The sequence below is a fragment of the Heteronotia binoei genome, chromosome 5, assembly GCF_032191835.1.
Source record: "Heteronotia binoei isolate CCM8104 ecotype False Entrance Well chromosome 5, APGP_CSIRO_Hbin_v1, whole genome shotgun sequence".
Taxonomy (NCBI): domain Eukaryota; kingdom Metazoa; phylum Chordata; class Lepidosauria; order Squamata; family Gekkonidae; genus Heteronotia; species Heteronotia binoei.
The window spans coordinates 54,009,471-54,024,574 of NC_083227.1; the positions used below are offsets into that span (position 1 = coordinate 54,009,471).

General features: G+C 42.3%; 1 protein-coding gene across 5 annotated transcripts in view; it reads left to right on the plus strand.

The window, feature by feature from the left end:
• The first annotated feature begins 9,994 nt into the window (after window positions 1-9,994).
• The window catches only part of SLC25A26 (solute carrier family 25 member 26), a 174,417-nt gene continuing 169,307 nt past the window's right edge, over window positions 9,995-15,104 (plus strand). For 4 of the 5 annotated variants that reach the window (XM_060239500.1, XM_060239497.1, XM_060239498.1 and 1 more), the window contains exon 1: window positions 10,002-10,119. In XM_060239500.1, coding sequence (XP_060095483.1) covers window positions 10,087-10,119 — 33 coding nt within the window. In that variant the 5' untranslated portion in view covers window positions 10,002-10,086. Of the gene's footprint in view, window positions 10,120-15,104 lie in introns of all 5 variants that reach the window. The other variant, XM_060239496.1, reaches the window with a different exon arrangement.

A 15,104-nucleotide genomic window follows, 5' to 3' on the forward strand; every position in this document is an offset into this window, starting at 1 on the left:
TAGAGAAAGAAGTACTTTTCTCCCTTTCTCACAATACAAGAACTGGTGGGCATTCAATGAAATTGCTGAGCAGTAGGGTTAGAACAGATAAAAGGAAGCACTTCTTCACCCAAAGGGTGATTAACGTGTGGAATTCACTGCCTCAGGAGGTGGTGGCGGCTACAAGCATAGCCAGCTTTAAGAGGGTTTTGGATAAAAATATGGAGCACAGGTCCATCAGTGGCTATTAGCCACAGCATATTATTGGAACTGTCTGGGGCAGTGATGCTCTGTATTCTTGGTGCTTTGTGGGGGGCAAAGTGGAAGGGCTTCTAGCCCCACTTGTGAACCTCCTTTCTTTTTTGGCCACTGTGTGACACAGAGTGTTGGACTGGATGGGCCATTGGCCTGATCCAACATGGCTTCTCTTATGTTCCTATATGAAGTTCTTGGGAAGCTTATGATCCTTGAGGATCACCTGTGACATAAATGTTCATGATATGGGTGCTCCTCCCTGACAAATGTTTGTTCAGCTGCTGCTTGAAGACTGCCGGGGAGGGGAAGCTTACCACCTCCTTAGGCAGTAGATTCCACTGCTGAAATACTGTAAATACCTCCCCCCCCCCAAAAAAAATCCTGCTGTTATCTTTCTGCTCACAATTAAACCCATTATTGTGAGTCCCATCCTCTGCAGCCAACAGGAACAGCTCCCTGCCCTCCTCTACCAGACAACCTTTCAAATGCTTTGAGAGAGCAATCATGTCCTTCCTCACCCAATCTACTCCAGACTGAACATTCCCAAGTCCCTTTGTCTTTCCTCATATGACTTGGTCTCCAGGCTCTGATAATCTTTGTCACTCTGTTGAGAAACAGAAAATTGTCACTCTGTTCTGCACACGCTTCATTCTATCCACATCCTTTTGGAAGTGAGAACTTCAGAATTGCATGCAGTACTCTAGGTGCTGCTTGACCAATGCAGCATAGAGCAGGACTATAACATCTTGTGATTTGGATCTTATGCCTCTGTTCATACACTATAAGACCGCATTAGCCTTTTTTGCCGCTGCATCACACTGAATTGCTGGCATGTCAATTGCACAGAGCATAATCACGTATATTTTGGGACAGTAACCTTAGCCTTACATTGTCCAGGCATCCAATAAACCAAACTGGGAAACTAATAACTTGCACCATTCAAGTCCTTGTATAATTATGTGAAAATGACATCTACATTAATCATTTTTTCTTAATGAATTTTGAAACAGGTGTTTCTACTGTTAAGCACTCAGAGGAGCCATTAGCTCGCTGCCTAGCTGTTCCCCACAATCTGTTTGTATTATATCCATAGTAATTAGCCTCTCAGCCAAATCTCTTTCATTGTCTCCTGTTTTTACCACACAAAAGAGGTTGTTTTTTCCCAATAACAATTTTTATTTTAATCAAACAGTTAAACAATAAAAAAGAAACAAATTAACGATGCATATAAAGTAGGTATTATCTCATACCAAATTTTTAATAAATTAACCATATGACCATCGTACTACATTAAATAAAAATTAACTTGTCTTGTTGCTTATACAAAATGTTAAACTAAATTAAGTGCTAATACAAATAGTATTTTTCTATTATATTAGAGATCTCACCTTGAGCCATTAGGTGTTTTAAAATAGGAAACCAAACTATTTCAAAAGTATTAACTTGAAGAGGATTCTGTATTGATTTTATGTTAAATGTTATTTTGCTCATTAGGTAAAGATTCCATAATTTTTTATGCCATAGGTTTAATGATGGTTGCCGTTCACTTTTCCAAAGGAGAGCAATACTTGATTTTGCTGCCTATAGTAACATAATTATCATTTCATAAGTAGACCTAGATACTATATAATGAAGTCGTATATTCAAAAACATTATTTCTGGCTCTAATTCCAATAAAAATCCAGTAATTTCTTTTATTTTTATTATTTTCCAAAATTGTTTTATTACTGGGCAGTCCATCCAGCAATATATATATGTGCCAATCTCACTGCATTTCCTCCAACATTGTGGTGAAAGCGTTTTTGTTATATAAGATAATTGCTGGGGAGTGGTGTACCAAAAGGTTATAATTTTTAGGGTCTGCTGCCTAAATTCTAGTATGGGAGTGGTTGAAACATAGCTATTCCAGATTTTATTCCAAATCTCAAATGTAAGATTAGAGCTACATAATGTTTGCCATTTTTGTTGATATGGTAGCCTTTTAGTTTCTGTATTAAATAAAATGGCTTGATATATTTTGGAGAGTATTCCTTTAGAAACACCTGTTTCTGACTGTAAATATTTTTCAAACAATGTTAATGGTTGTTTTACCATTTCTATTAGCTTAATAGACTCCTGGAGATGTTTAAGCTGATAATATTCTAACCAATTGATTTGGAAAGATAACTTTATTTCTAATGATGCTTTGTCTATAAATTTTCTGTTCTTAACTAGGTCATTAAGGGTGTCAACCCCACACTGATGCCATTTTTGATATTGTTGCTGAAGTTTTGCAGGTAAGTACCATGTTTGTCCAATAAAAGAAGTGAATCTTGATGGGCTGGGAAGTAATTTGTGTCTCATATTACCCCAGACATCAAGGATAGATTTAAAAACGTGTGGATATTCTACATATTTGATCGACCACAACCATTTGTAATATAAATGGGTATCATGAGAATCCCAGCTTTAATCCCCCCCCCAATCTTTTTCCTCCTAAAGTTTCTAGCTCTTTGTTTTATTGCTCTTACACTTCTTGCAAACTTCTCTACATAAAAATCCATGAAGCCTGGTGAGATTCATTTTACATATATAGCAATTGCAATTTGCAAAGAGCTGTTACACTCTTTATTATTTACCTCCTTGTTTACAATCTTTGTTCTAGCTGTACCTTTGTAATGTAGATCATTATTTTAATAGTCAGAGAATAAGAAACTCTTTCTTGTTCCCAGCAATGCAATAATCCCAATGCAGTGGTATTAGTAATGCCTGTTCCAATCAAAGCCAATTCACTGCCTGCTAGGACACACTGGGTCGGTGAAATATTAAAGCCTGGAAGGGAACTGAGTTGCAAGCCCAGTAGTTGGGATATAGGACTTCAGCGTCTCATTTCCTTATCTTTTGTACTTGACAACCACTGTTCCCTTGCTTGTGTTCCTATAGCAAACCCGAACCCTAGTGTCCATTACTTTATTTCCTTCCATTCTTGAGGTGTAGGGGAAAGGCAAGTTCTTCGAAAGAATCTCTCATCATGGGCACAGATCTCTGTGTATGGATAGAAGGCAATATAATGGCTTGAAACCGCCTAGATTTCTAGAGGCACATGGGTGTGTATGTCGAGGGTGATTGTTGCTGATTCCTCCATCCCACAACAGCCCTGCAAAATATCTTGAAATGCTGCTTATGAGGGAAACTGGAGTTCTCCCCTGGGAGGGGAGACTGGAGACATTGCCTCCCTCTTTGTGCCCATGGAAATCAAGTCTGGATCCAAGCCTACAGTGCCACCTTAGTGCAGTTAAGATGGTCTGGGTGTAGCCTATGCCCTGCATGGTCCTTGCTGTACAAATTTAAAGTTTTTACACTTATTATTGTATATGTATAAGATGTTGTTAGCCACCCTGAGCCTGCCTAGGCGGGGAGGGCAGGATACAAATAAAATTTTACCCTTTTTTTGTTTTTTTTACAATGCCTTGAGTTCCATGATGGAAAAAATCGGGATAAAAATGCAGTATATTCTGTGGATCCCACTGAACTTGGCCCTGTTCCATTTCTCTAAACGGCACTGCAGGGCTCTAATACCAGGCAACTCTGTCATAGAGATACTATCAACTCCACAGGGTTCCTTCTTTGGGGAAGTTTGGTGGCTGTACATGGTACAGAAAGGTCTGGTGGAAGTCAGCAAGATAGAGGAACTCTGGAAGTCCATAGCATAACAGATTTGTTAACCTTTAAGGAACCACACAACTGTTCATTGCCTTGCTGAAACAGACTAACATAGCTGTCCCTTGGGAATCATAAGGGCAATGTACACCCCCTTTTATAAATCAGATTTCACAAGGGCTTGAATTCTATACCGACTGTTTAAAATAAATGCAAATCTTTATGTGTGTTTATAAGAACACTCTGTTGAAATTTCAGATACATGACAGTTGAAAATATTTTCTTTATTGGTCCATAAGAGACTGCATCTTTCCTCTTCATTTTGTAGAAAACAGCACGTTAGTTCTCCTAGCGGTCCAAGAGGTTTACTTCCAAGTAGGTCCACTGTGTAAAATTTCCTGGTTGGGTGTGGGATGTTTTGTGGAAGAGAAAGAAAAACAATCGTTGGTCATTATGTTGTATTTTGTTTAACTATGGACACATTTAAAATTGTGCATGGATTTAAGGCTTATTTTTTTAAAAAAGAAACAAAATACTATTAGATTTTGAAATTAGGGAAGTGGCAAAAGGCAATTTATCTTGCTGGAAGCCCATGCCCTTACCTGGCCAACTCCATTCAGGCTGAAAGCAATTTCCCCACTGGGTGGGATCTAGACTAAATTTACTTCTAACATTACGCACTTCCATCACTGAAACAAAACTGCCTTGCCTCCCCGGTCCCACTGTAGTCCATTGATTTCCCTAAAATGTTATTCCTGGGGAACAGGGGATTCTCAGGAATGGCATGATGGGTTTGTGGCAGGAATTGGGGGTCTGAGGCAGGAAGGGGAAATCCCTTTCAACAGCAGAAAGTTTTGTCTGGATTCAACCCAGCATTTCCTCTGCAAAAGTAAGGCCACATCTCTGTGATCCAGTAAAGCACAAACTGGAATTTCTATTGTTGTCAAGAGTAAAACAGGAAGAAAAAGAAAGCAATCTGGGCTTTCCTACCCACACTCTTTCCCAAAACTTCACAGCAAGCAGATTTGAGAAAGACAAAAGAAAAGTCTGGGAACACCTGAGAGGTGCATGAAGGTATTATGATGCTGTGGAGATATGGGGGGGAAAAAACAACAGTATCAAACCTGGGGCAAATAGTCCTTGTGGAAAAAATCTCCAAATATCATTCTGTTCGCTGAATGTCTTCTAACATGTCATCAAGAGCACACTGCCAAAGCACTCTGTCTTAGGTGAAACACATGTACATATGAAGCCTCCTTATACTGAGTCAGACCATTGCTCTATCAAGGCCAGTACTGTCTCAGCTGACCATCTTTCATATCACCCTTCATTAACTGGAAATTAACCTTCTGCATGCAAAGCAGATGCTGTACCACCGAGCCGCAGCTTCTCCCCCACACCCACCCCAGATTTATAAAGAGAGGATGGAAACAACAACTGGAAGGTGCTCTGGTTGGATTTGGGTAGTAGACAAAGTAACTTCCAGATTGGTATCATAAAAGTATATTTTGGGGGGTGATCCCTTGCATGTCAGGGAGATGGGGGAATGTAGATTGTAGGTAGATCTAGTTCTCCCCTGCACTCCTAATTTGAGGGGGATAAAGATAATAAAATAAATGCATGAGCAGTGGCCTGAGAAAATACACTGGAACATGTGTGCAACTAATTTCTCTAGAGATTGATAAATGCCAAATTGTTCGCTTTTAACAGCTGCCATTTGGCAGCTTTAACGTGCTAGGAACAAATCAATGCATCCTCACTTCAGACTTCTCTAAGGAAAGGAATGTGTATGTGGGCGGGGTGGGTGGGCGAATCATGCACTGTTACACCTCCACTATGGCATCCCTCAAAAGCAACATTTTATACCCCTCCCTGGGCAACACCATGTTCTACTCTCTTGAGAACTGTGGTCTGTCTCAAAGCCTATATTGCTTTCATGCACAAATCTTAAAAAGAACACCCCCCCGCACAACCTTATTTATCCTTTGTGTTCGGTGGCACATGACAAAGTTGTTCACATGAGAGTGAACACACACACACACAAATTAAAAATGGCGGTAGTCAATGTGAGATCAATTTCAGAAGAAACTAGCTTCAGCCTTTATCTTTCTTTTTATCTGTAGCTGGGGTATCTTGTCTGCATTCTTCTCTAATGGTCCTTATTTGAATCTACTCCTTGGGTAGGGGAGAGATCACTGCTCATTGTGTTTCTCATTCTGAGAAAGCCCAGAGCATCTGTAACTACTGCTTGAGTCTTCGCATCATTTCACAAGAAGCAGAAATTGGGTCATCCGTGCTTCAGCTCTATTTCCCAAAGGAGTTTTCGACTGTGGGTTAAACCAAAATTGCTGAAGGCTTCTCATTGGGGAAAGAAAGGAGAAGATGTAACATTTCTTTCTCAAACTGTCAGACATAAGTCTGTTGCACCCGCAAAGCTGGCAGATTAAAGAGACAGCTGGGGCCATGGTTGAAAACAAATCCCATTTTTGCCTCTGAAAAGGAAAGGTGGGGGAGGGAGGCAGCTGGTCTTAAACAGAAGAGAACATCATAATAATGCTTTTGGTTAATATATATATTTTAAAAACAATGCAGGTAGATAAAAATCTCATGGATTGACCTTCAGAAAGATCTTTGCTGGTATCTGGAAAGCTGCAGGATAGACTCATATTATTGCTATGAAGTTAAAGAGCATGTCAAAAGCAATGTCAAAAGCAATGATCATGCACATGTCCCCATTCTTAATACCATATGCATTCAATAAAACTGAAATATGAAGTGCTGATAATTTCTTTCTCCAGGCTATTGTTAGGAGGCTATGAAGCTGCAATGCCTCAGTTCTCTGCTCAGCATCAGTAACTTTGCATATTGAGAGTAACAGCAGCAGAAGCCTTGCATGGCTTGACGACACCACCCATTCCATGTTTTCTTTTTAAGCTACTGTCCATCTGTTTCCTTCAGATTCACTATTCATAGTTTCTTCAAGATTATTACGGGGTGTATAGCAGCCATTATGCTTATTCAGTTTCAGAAATTCAGCCCCTGTTAAATTGGTGTCTGCAGTCAAGAAGTCAGAAGGAGACGGCGAATAGGAAGGACAGCCATGAAACAGCTTAGAAAAGATTCTTAAGTGTAAGGATGTATTGCTGGTGATTGAGATAATGATAATATGTGGGGTCCCCCTGGTGGCAATCCTCTCTCTGGTGTTATTTAACATTTATACACCCCCTTTCCCAGCTGGCGCAGAGCTTCAGGCTGGGTAGTCACCAGTACACTGATGATATCCAGCTATGTCTGTTATTGGAAGGCCGCCCAGATAATACTCCTGATAATCTAGCCGAGGGTTTGGAGACCATGGTGGGGTGGTTAAAAATAGAGCAGGTTGAGACTGAATCTAGTAGATGGAGGTTCTTTGCCTGGAGGGGGGAGCCTCGGGTTTGGGGCACAGACCTTCCACTCCTGATGGAACGCCACTGATATCGGTGTCATCCATCAGGAGTTTGGGCATGACCCTGGATGCCTCCTTGGCTATGGAGGCCCAGGTAACGAATATTGCCAGGCTGGTGTTTTTTTAATCTACACCAAGCTTGGCAACTGGCCCCTTTCCTGTTGTGCCCTGACCTAGCCACTGTAATCCATGCAGTGGTCACCTCCAGGCTGGTCTACTATAACTTGTTCTATGCCGGCCTGCCATCAAGATTGACCCAGAAACTCCAGCTGGTCCATAATGTGGTGGCCTGAGTTCTGATGGGAACATCACAGACAGCACATATACAACCTGTGCTGCGCCAGCTACACTGGCTCAGATGCTGAGTCAGATTCAAGATCTTAGCGTTGCTCTTTAAGGTCTTGAGAGGTCTGGAACCTGTGTATCTTTGGGACTGCCTCCTCTGGTATGTCCCTGGAAGAGTGTTACACTTTGCTGAGAACAACCTACTGGTGGTGTCTGGCCCTAAAAATATCTGACCGTCCTCAACCAGAGCCAGGGCTTTTAAGGCTCTGGCTCTGACCTGGTGAGGCCGGCTGTGATTATGTCCACTTGAAGGCAGCACAAAGACCAGCTAGAACAAGCAGATGAGTCTGTTCCATTGTCTGCAGTGAACAACAGGCTACAAAAACAAAATATACTTCCTGTTTGCAGGGAACACAATTGTGTAGCTCTCCTCCCCACTTCAGTCCTTCTACAGTGGTATCATGGTTATGGTGCTGGCAACCTCTACCCAAGATACTGAATATGCCCCAGATCAGGCCCCATCAAGTCTCCAGAATTATTCCAACGCTGCACTCTGATAAGAGGGAAAGGAGAAGTTTTCATCAAGCTGTTCCAAACAGAAAGTGATTCTCACAAGCAAGCATTACCCATGTAGATCTGGCTAATTCCTATCCTGTTCCAAAAAAAAAAAAAAAAAAGGAAGAGGGCACAAACCATGTTGGGGGCTGAGACACAAAAAAGTATAAAAACAGTAAAGGGAAAAGGCAGGGCAGAATCTCCTTTACCATTTGGCAGACTTCTTCAATTCAAATCGTATCAGCTGTGTCTAAAACTTGTCTAGGTATGCGTGGAAACATGCCTCTGTATGAGTGGAATACAGTGAGAGGTGCTTTCAAATGTCCTTAGTATGAATTTAATAAACATTACTTCAGTATTCAAGAACCATCCTCCTAGCTTTCTCCCTGTTTCCCTCTCTCACCTTTTCAGGAACCTCCTGCTAGGTCAGAGTAGATTCAGGCAGAGTTACAATGATACATTTAGTTTATTTGCAGTGGGTCAGGGTTCATTTTGCCCTGTCAATTCTGGTCTTTGCATGGGGTTCTATCTGGACCAAACAAAGTGTGGCAGTGCATATTCATTAATGTGCCCTTCTGTTCACATGCAAAGTGTGAACCTATTTATTTTTATCCGGATTGGAGTGCATCATATCAGCCTATTTGTTTTTACCTATAGTAGAGTGCATAAGCTTGGCTGCCCTAACCTTGCCTCAATGTGCTTCAATTAATGCTGTGAGCTTCTCTTCTTGGGTGGGGAATTACTTTTACTTTGATTGCTTCCAATGGTCATGTAATTGATTTAGACACTGATTTTGAGCATAGGGTACAAGCTTCAAAGGAAAGATGTCACTACAGAAAGTGCCCTGTCTCTGGCTGCCACTTGCCTCTCTTCTGAAGATGAAGGTACAGACATCAGGGCTTGTGAGACAGATCTTAACCAGTGCTTTGGACATTATAGGAGAAGGAAGTTCTTCAAGTACGTACCCTCATCTGAAGCCACTTAGGACTTTAAAGACAAGGACCAGTACTTTGAACCATGAAAATATAGTGCTGTTTACATTTTAAAAAATTTAAATCTCAAGTGCATGCATTACCTACAAAACTGAAACCTGTAGATAAAATGAAAATGGCCCTAATGACTTTTTAAAGGAAAAGTCATTAGGGCCATTTTCATTTTATCTACAGGTTTCAGTTTTGGCCACATGCACACACACAACTCTGACAAATAGCTTAAGTAAAGTGGGGGGGGGGGACTAGGGTTGCCAATCCCCAGGTGGGGTCCGGGGATCCCCCGGTTTGGAGACCCTCCCCCCGCTTCAGGGTCCTCAGAAAGCGGGGGGAGGGGAGGGAAATGTCTGCTGGGAACTCTGTTATTCCCTATGGAGATTTATTCCCATAGAAATTCATGGGAATTTTTTTTTTTTTTTTTTTTGCTGGGATTGCTGTAGCAACTAGGGTTGCTAGAGATTTGCAGGGAAGTATTCTATCCCTTTAATAGAGGTTTTATATGATTCTCTTCGCCATGTGATTTTATTTACCTCTCACACATTAACCTTCTGTGCAAGGGACACAGGACAGTTGGGAACCCTAGTTGTGGGAGGGGCAGAAAGGACAATTTTCAGTGTAGCCTGCCATCTTCAAGATTCAGCCCGAACCTATGGAGAGTTAGGCACTCCTTATTTGTTTTTATTGTAGCTGCGAAGGGAAAACGTGGCAAAAGCTTTCTTCAATATAGCGTCCTACAGTTCTCAGGGCACAAAGGAAAGGAAAAAAAGCTTCACTTGCTGAAACTGCGCATGCGCCTTCTGGAAGCGTCATTATGGTGATGCAAACAAGTATTGGTCATATGACAGAAAGGAGGTGAAACGTACGGTTGTAATATGGCTGCGCCCATGAACAGCAAGACTTTAGTGTCTTTACGGTTCCGTGTGAAAGCCTCGTGTGCACATGGATCGGAGGGATTTTTTAGCCTCCCTGACGGTGAGTGAGTGGCTGAGTGAGTATTTGAATGGATTTGGTAGAGGTGAATAATCAAGCAAAGGGCGGCACAATGAAATAGGGTGCGAGGTGTGAAAGAAAGGTTTCTTAAGTACAGCGCCTCGCAAACGAAAATGTTTTGGGGTTGGGAGCGAAATGGTTGGGTCTTACGTATTTGGGAGTACTGACATTGTGTCTCATACAATGAAACGTCAACTCACTGATCTAAAAAAAGAGGTTTACTTCCAAGTAGGTGTATTTGAACGGCAGCTTATCGTTGCTATTGAGCATGCACGAGTTCGTTTCACTTTCGTGTGTGTGTATAATAGGTGAGAAGAAGGAAACGTGTGATAGACTAGATAGGAGTAGGGAACTAGGGACTTCCTTGGCTCTGGAGTTACTGTGGTGATTCTTTGAACACATGAAGCTGCCTTCTACTGAATTAGACCCTTGGTCCATCAGTCAGTATTGTCTGCTCAAACTGGCAGTGGCTGTTCAGGGTCTCAAAGCTGAGGTTTTTCACCCCTACTTGCCTGGACCCCCTTTTTAGTTGGAGATATCGGGGATTGAACCTGGGATATTCTGCTTACCAAGCATATGCTCTACCACTGAGCCACCATCCTTCCCCTCTTTGGATCCTCTTCAAACTCCAGCGAAGTGGTGGAACGGTTGGAGTGTCCCTGATTGAAATCCTCACTCAGCTCTGATCTTGGCCCAGTCACTTTCATAGTGTAAGTCTTAGGCGTTCTTAGGGTAAATGAAAGTAGAGAAGTAAATGAAAGTAAATGAAAGTAGAGAAGACAGATGTATGATATCCTGAGTTTTCTGGAGGAAGGTGAGGGATAAAAATCCAATAAACTGATAAAACAGTTTGACATTTTGGGTAATAGTTTTGAGCTTTTTGGAAACTCTGTCTTTTAAACAAAAGGTTCTCTTTCCCGTTCCCTAATTATCTTTTTGGGACTCCAGTGATTTCCTTTTCTTGCTCCTTCTTGGGACTTGTGATGCTCAAATCTCCCCCCCCCCCCCACAAGCTGTGATTGCTGCAGATAGACTGCTCTTTCTTTTTCCTATTCTTTTCTTTGTCACTGTCCATCAGTTTTTAATACCCTCCCCCCCAACTCAGTGATATCATTCTCCTGTTTCCCCATTCTAAGACCAGTGTGGTGTAGTGGTTAAGAGCAGCAGACTGTAATCTGGAGAACTGGATTTGATTCTCCACTCCTCCTCCACATGAAACCTGATGGGGGTTAGGCTAGTCACAGTTTTCTCAGAACTCTCTCAGCCCTACCTACCTCACAAGGTGCCTGTTGTGGGGAGAGGAAAGGAAAGCTAATTGTAAGGCACTTTGAGACTCCTTAAGGTAGAGGAAGCAGAGTATAGAAACCTATTTTCTCATCCTGTGTCCTGGAATTGCTGACCTGCACTACTAGAAGCCCAAAAGTGTGGGAGACAAATACAGTTTTCTGTCCCAGTTGTATTAGACTTGTTACAGCAGAAATGAGAGCAAGTTTTGGGGCATCTTAAAAATGTATTGCGGGATAACCTTTTGTGTTCCAGAACTTACTGCTTCAGATGCTTGCAGTATATTTTAATTTAGCAGACTGGGGGAAAGCTAACAGAGTCTACTGAAAGACATTCACCCCCTCTCCTTTTTGTCACAATTGACTACAAAAATCAGAAATATTTGTTGTGTTTTGGGAAGCATTTTGGGTAGCCCCATCTGTGTAAAATATTGATTTAAAAAGATGATTTAGTTGTGCAGTTGTCAGTGCAGCATACAGATCATTTTTAGAATGTTTGGGGAGGTGGTGTGACAGAGAGCCCCCCATTTTTCATTTATATGGACATCGTGATCACTGGTTTGGTTGCCAGGATGCCTAGAGATGCAACTCTCACACATCTGCTCTGAAACGTGGGTTTACCAACCACTTTCTAAGAGACTTATGCCAATACTAACAGCCTCAGCTTCCCGATAGCACCCTATATCTCTGGAAGAGTGTGATCCAAGAGTGAAGACCAGCTCCCTGCCGCTCCGTGCAGGAACAATCTTGGCCGTTGCAGCAGAAGAAGTCGCGTTGTCAGGAACTGCCCAGGCAAGCGGTTTCCATCCTTTTCCATGAAAGCCATGTTGGTAGGCTAACATCACTAGCGACCATTTTCCTGCACTGCCAGACTCCATGACTGAGAAGCAAGAGGCCCACGTACACCACAGCTGTTGCAAACATCTGCATAAGGCAATCAAGCATATCCTGGGCGTGCATCCTGTCACATTGCCCAAGTTTTTGTCAAACAGAATTCTTGACAAAGAAAGGTACCATCCAGTGGAGGAAGAAGAGAAAGAGAAGCTGTATTCCAAGACCAGAGCCATTGTATAAGATCGGGTGTCACTTTAGGTTTCAGTTAGGCTCTCTATTGTCCCTTTTTAGATAAGTTTGAGTAGATTAATTTAATCCCCTCCCCCCATGCTTCCACCCATGCCTTGCCCAAACTACCACTTTGGAGCCTCCCCCTGTCCCATTGTTACCTGGAGATCCATTCAGGTGACCAGAGTCAGGTTGTAAGCCAAATTGCCCTCAAAAGAGATTGGGGAATTAATAGGTGGGCAACTATGGCTCAAAGGGATCTAGAATCTATGCAGGATTCTACTTCCAGAAATTCTTACTAAATCAACCAAGGACACTAATTAAGTAAAATAATTATGTTTTTATTACAGAAAACTAGAACACACATACAAGGTAATGGATACATACAACACACATACAGACCTAATAAAAATAGAGAGACATATACAGAGGTAACACAAGGATGGACAAACAGGGTGATAATTACTGATCATAGTAATCAAGGAAGGCTCTAATGGCGACGAATGAGGGAGATTGGGGAAGGAACCCTCAACTGATCAGGTATCAGCGGCGTATCTAAACAGCAGGATTGAGGTACTGCTAGAGGCACACGTGCAGAATGTTGGGTCAGAGGTTATAAAGTCTACCCTGACCCCTAAGGGGGTAGGACGTTCAGGGGTGGATGACAAGTGGTCAGATGGTACATGATGCTGACCCACATGGTACATTACCTCAGAAAAGGGGAGGCTCTGAAGTGACCATAGGGGCTGGACTTGTGTGGTGGGCAGTGGCCAGTCTATTCTGGGTACCTGATTGCATGCCCATATACTGCCAATGAGCGGAGCTGGCCCTGGTTACCTGATTGGGTTTCCAGGTAACAATGGGCAGGGGGAGGCTCCAATGTGACAGTTGAGGGGATTAAAACAAGCTATACAGACTTATCTAAAAGTGACAATAGGTAGCCGAATTGATAACTAAGGTGACACCTATACAATAACTATGGCTCTGAGTGAAGCTGTTCTTCCTCTTCTTTACTCCTCTGCTGGCACCATCCTTTGTCTTGAGTTCTGTTGGACAAAAGCTTAGGCAGTCTGGCAGGATCCACGCCTAAGATAAGCTTGATTGCCTTATGCAGAAGTTGAAGCAGCTGTTGGATATGTGAGTCTCTTGCTTTGCTGTAATGGAGTCAGGAAAACAAGATGGATTCTGGTGGTGTTAGCCTTTGGTTCATGGAAACAGGCTGGAAACTGTTTGCCTGTACAGTTCATGGCGGCGTGGCTTCTTCCACTGCAACGATTGAGACTGTGCATGCAAGGAGCGTCTGGAAGCTCGTCTGTAGTTCTGGCTAACACCCATCCAGAGATGTAGAATGCTGCTGCAAAGCTGAGGCTTATAGTATCCACATAAGCCTTAAAACCCGTGGGCAAAGTCCACTTCTTAGAGCAGATGTGTGTGAGTCAAAACTCCAGGCACCCTGGCAACCATACTGGTGATCACAATGTCCATGTTTATGAAAAATAGGGGGCTTTTTCTTACAAGGTCAGCTCATCGGCTGGAGGTGGGCATCCAATCAGGTACCCAGAATAGACTAGATGCTGTCCACCAACAAGCCAGCCCCTTTTTGGGAGGACCTTTTCCTTTCCAAAAATAATATAACCAGAGAGAAAGCCATGCTCACTCTCTCTCTGCCTGAGCAATATATAACCAGATTGTTCCTCCCTACTCTAAGCAGGGAGCATCAGGCATGCCTCATCGCAGTGCATGTCTATATCTTCTAGTTGTGACTGGACCCTAAGCCACCAGGATCAGGTTGTATACCCTGTCTATGTTTTTACCCTTGTGTTACCCCTCTATCAATTTCATATGTGTTTTCTTAGGCCTATATGTATGTTGTATGATTTTATACCGTTGTATGTTTGCCCTTATTCCTTAACTAAAATACCCCATTGATTATTAGACCATCTTGTCTCGTTACTGGGAGGGCAACTCTCAAAGCAGATGTCTTCCGTATAAATAGGTTCTCAAGATCTCGCTAAAAGGCTGATTGCCCACCACGCTAAATTCCCCTGAACCCTGTTTTTAGGGGAGTTGGCTTAACAGTGGCTCCTATGCGGGTTTGTACCTTGGTCATGAGCATACACTGGGTTGGCCGTGCTTGGAGGAGATTCTCAGTGCTTCACTACATATACCCTTTATAGCACACTGACACATTTTAATATAAATGATGGTAAAATAATCTGGAAATGATTTGTGGAGCTGGAGATGTATATATGTTTCTTCTATTATTGCACTTGCAAGACCAGCCTTTGTAAAAGATATTTTACTTAAAATTTGTCTTCATTGAGTTAAACTTCTGGTAACTTACAAATTGTCTTTCGGAGCTGTAAAAGGATTGTGTCATGCTTTGTGTGCATTTGGTAAGAATTTGCAGGCCACTTTGCCAGGCTATTTGTTTCAGTTCTGTAGCTTTAATTCCATCCTACACAAATGTATGTTACAGCTTTACAAGAAAACCGCATATAAGCATCCTTAGTTCAGGCTGTTTTTTATCCAGCTAAGTAAAGGGAACTGAAAGCAAGACCAACATTAGAAACATAGAGCTGGAAGGGACTTCAAGCATCATCTAGTCTACCCCCCTACACA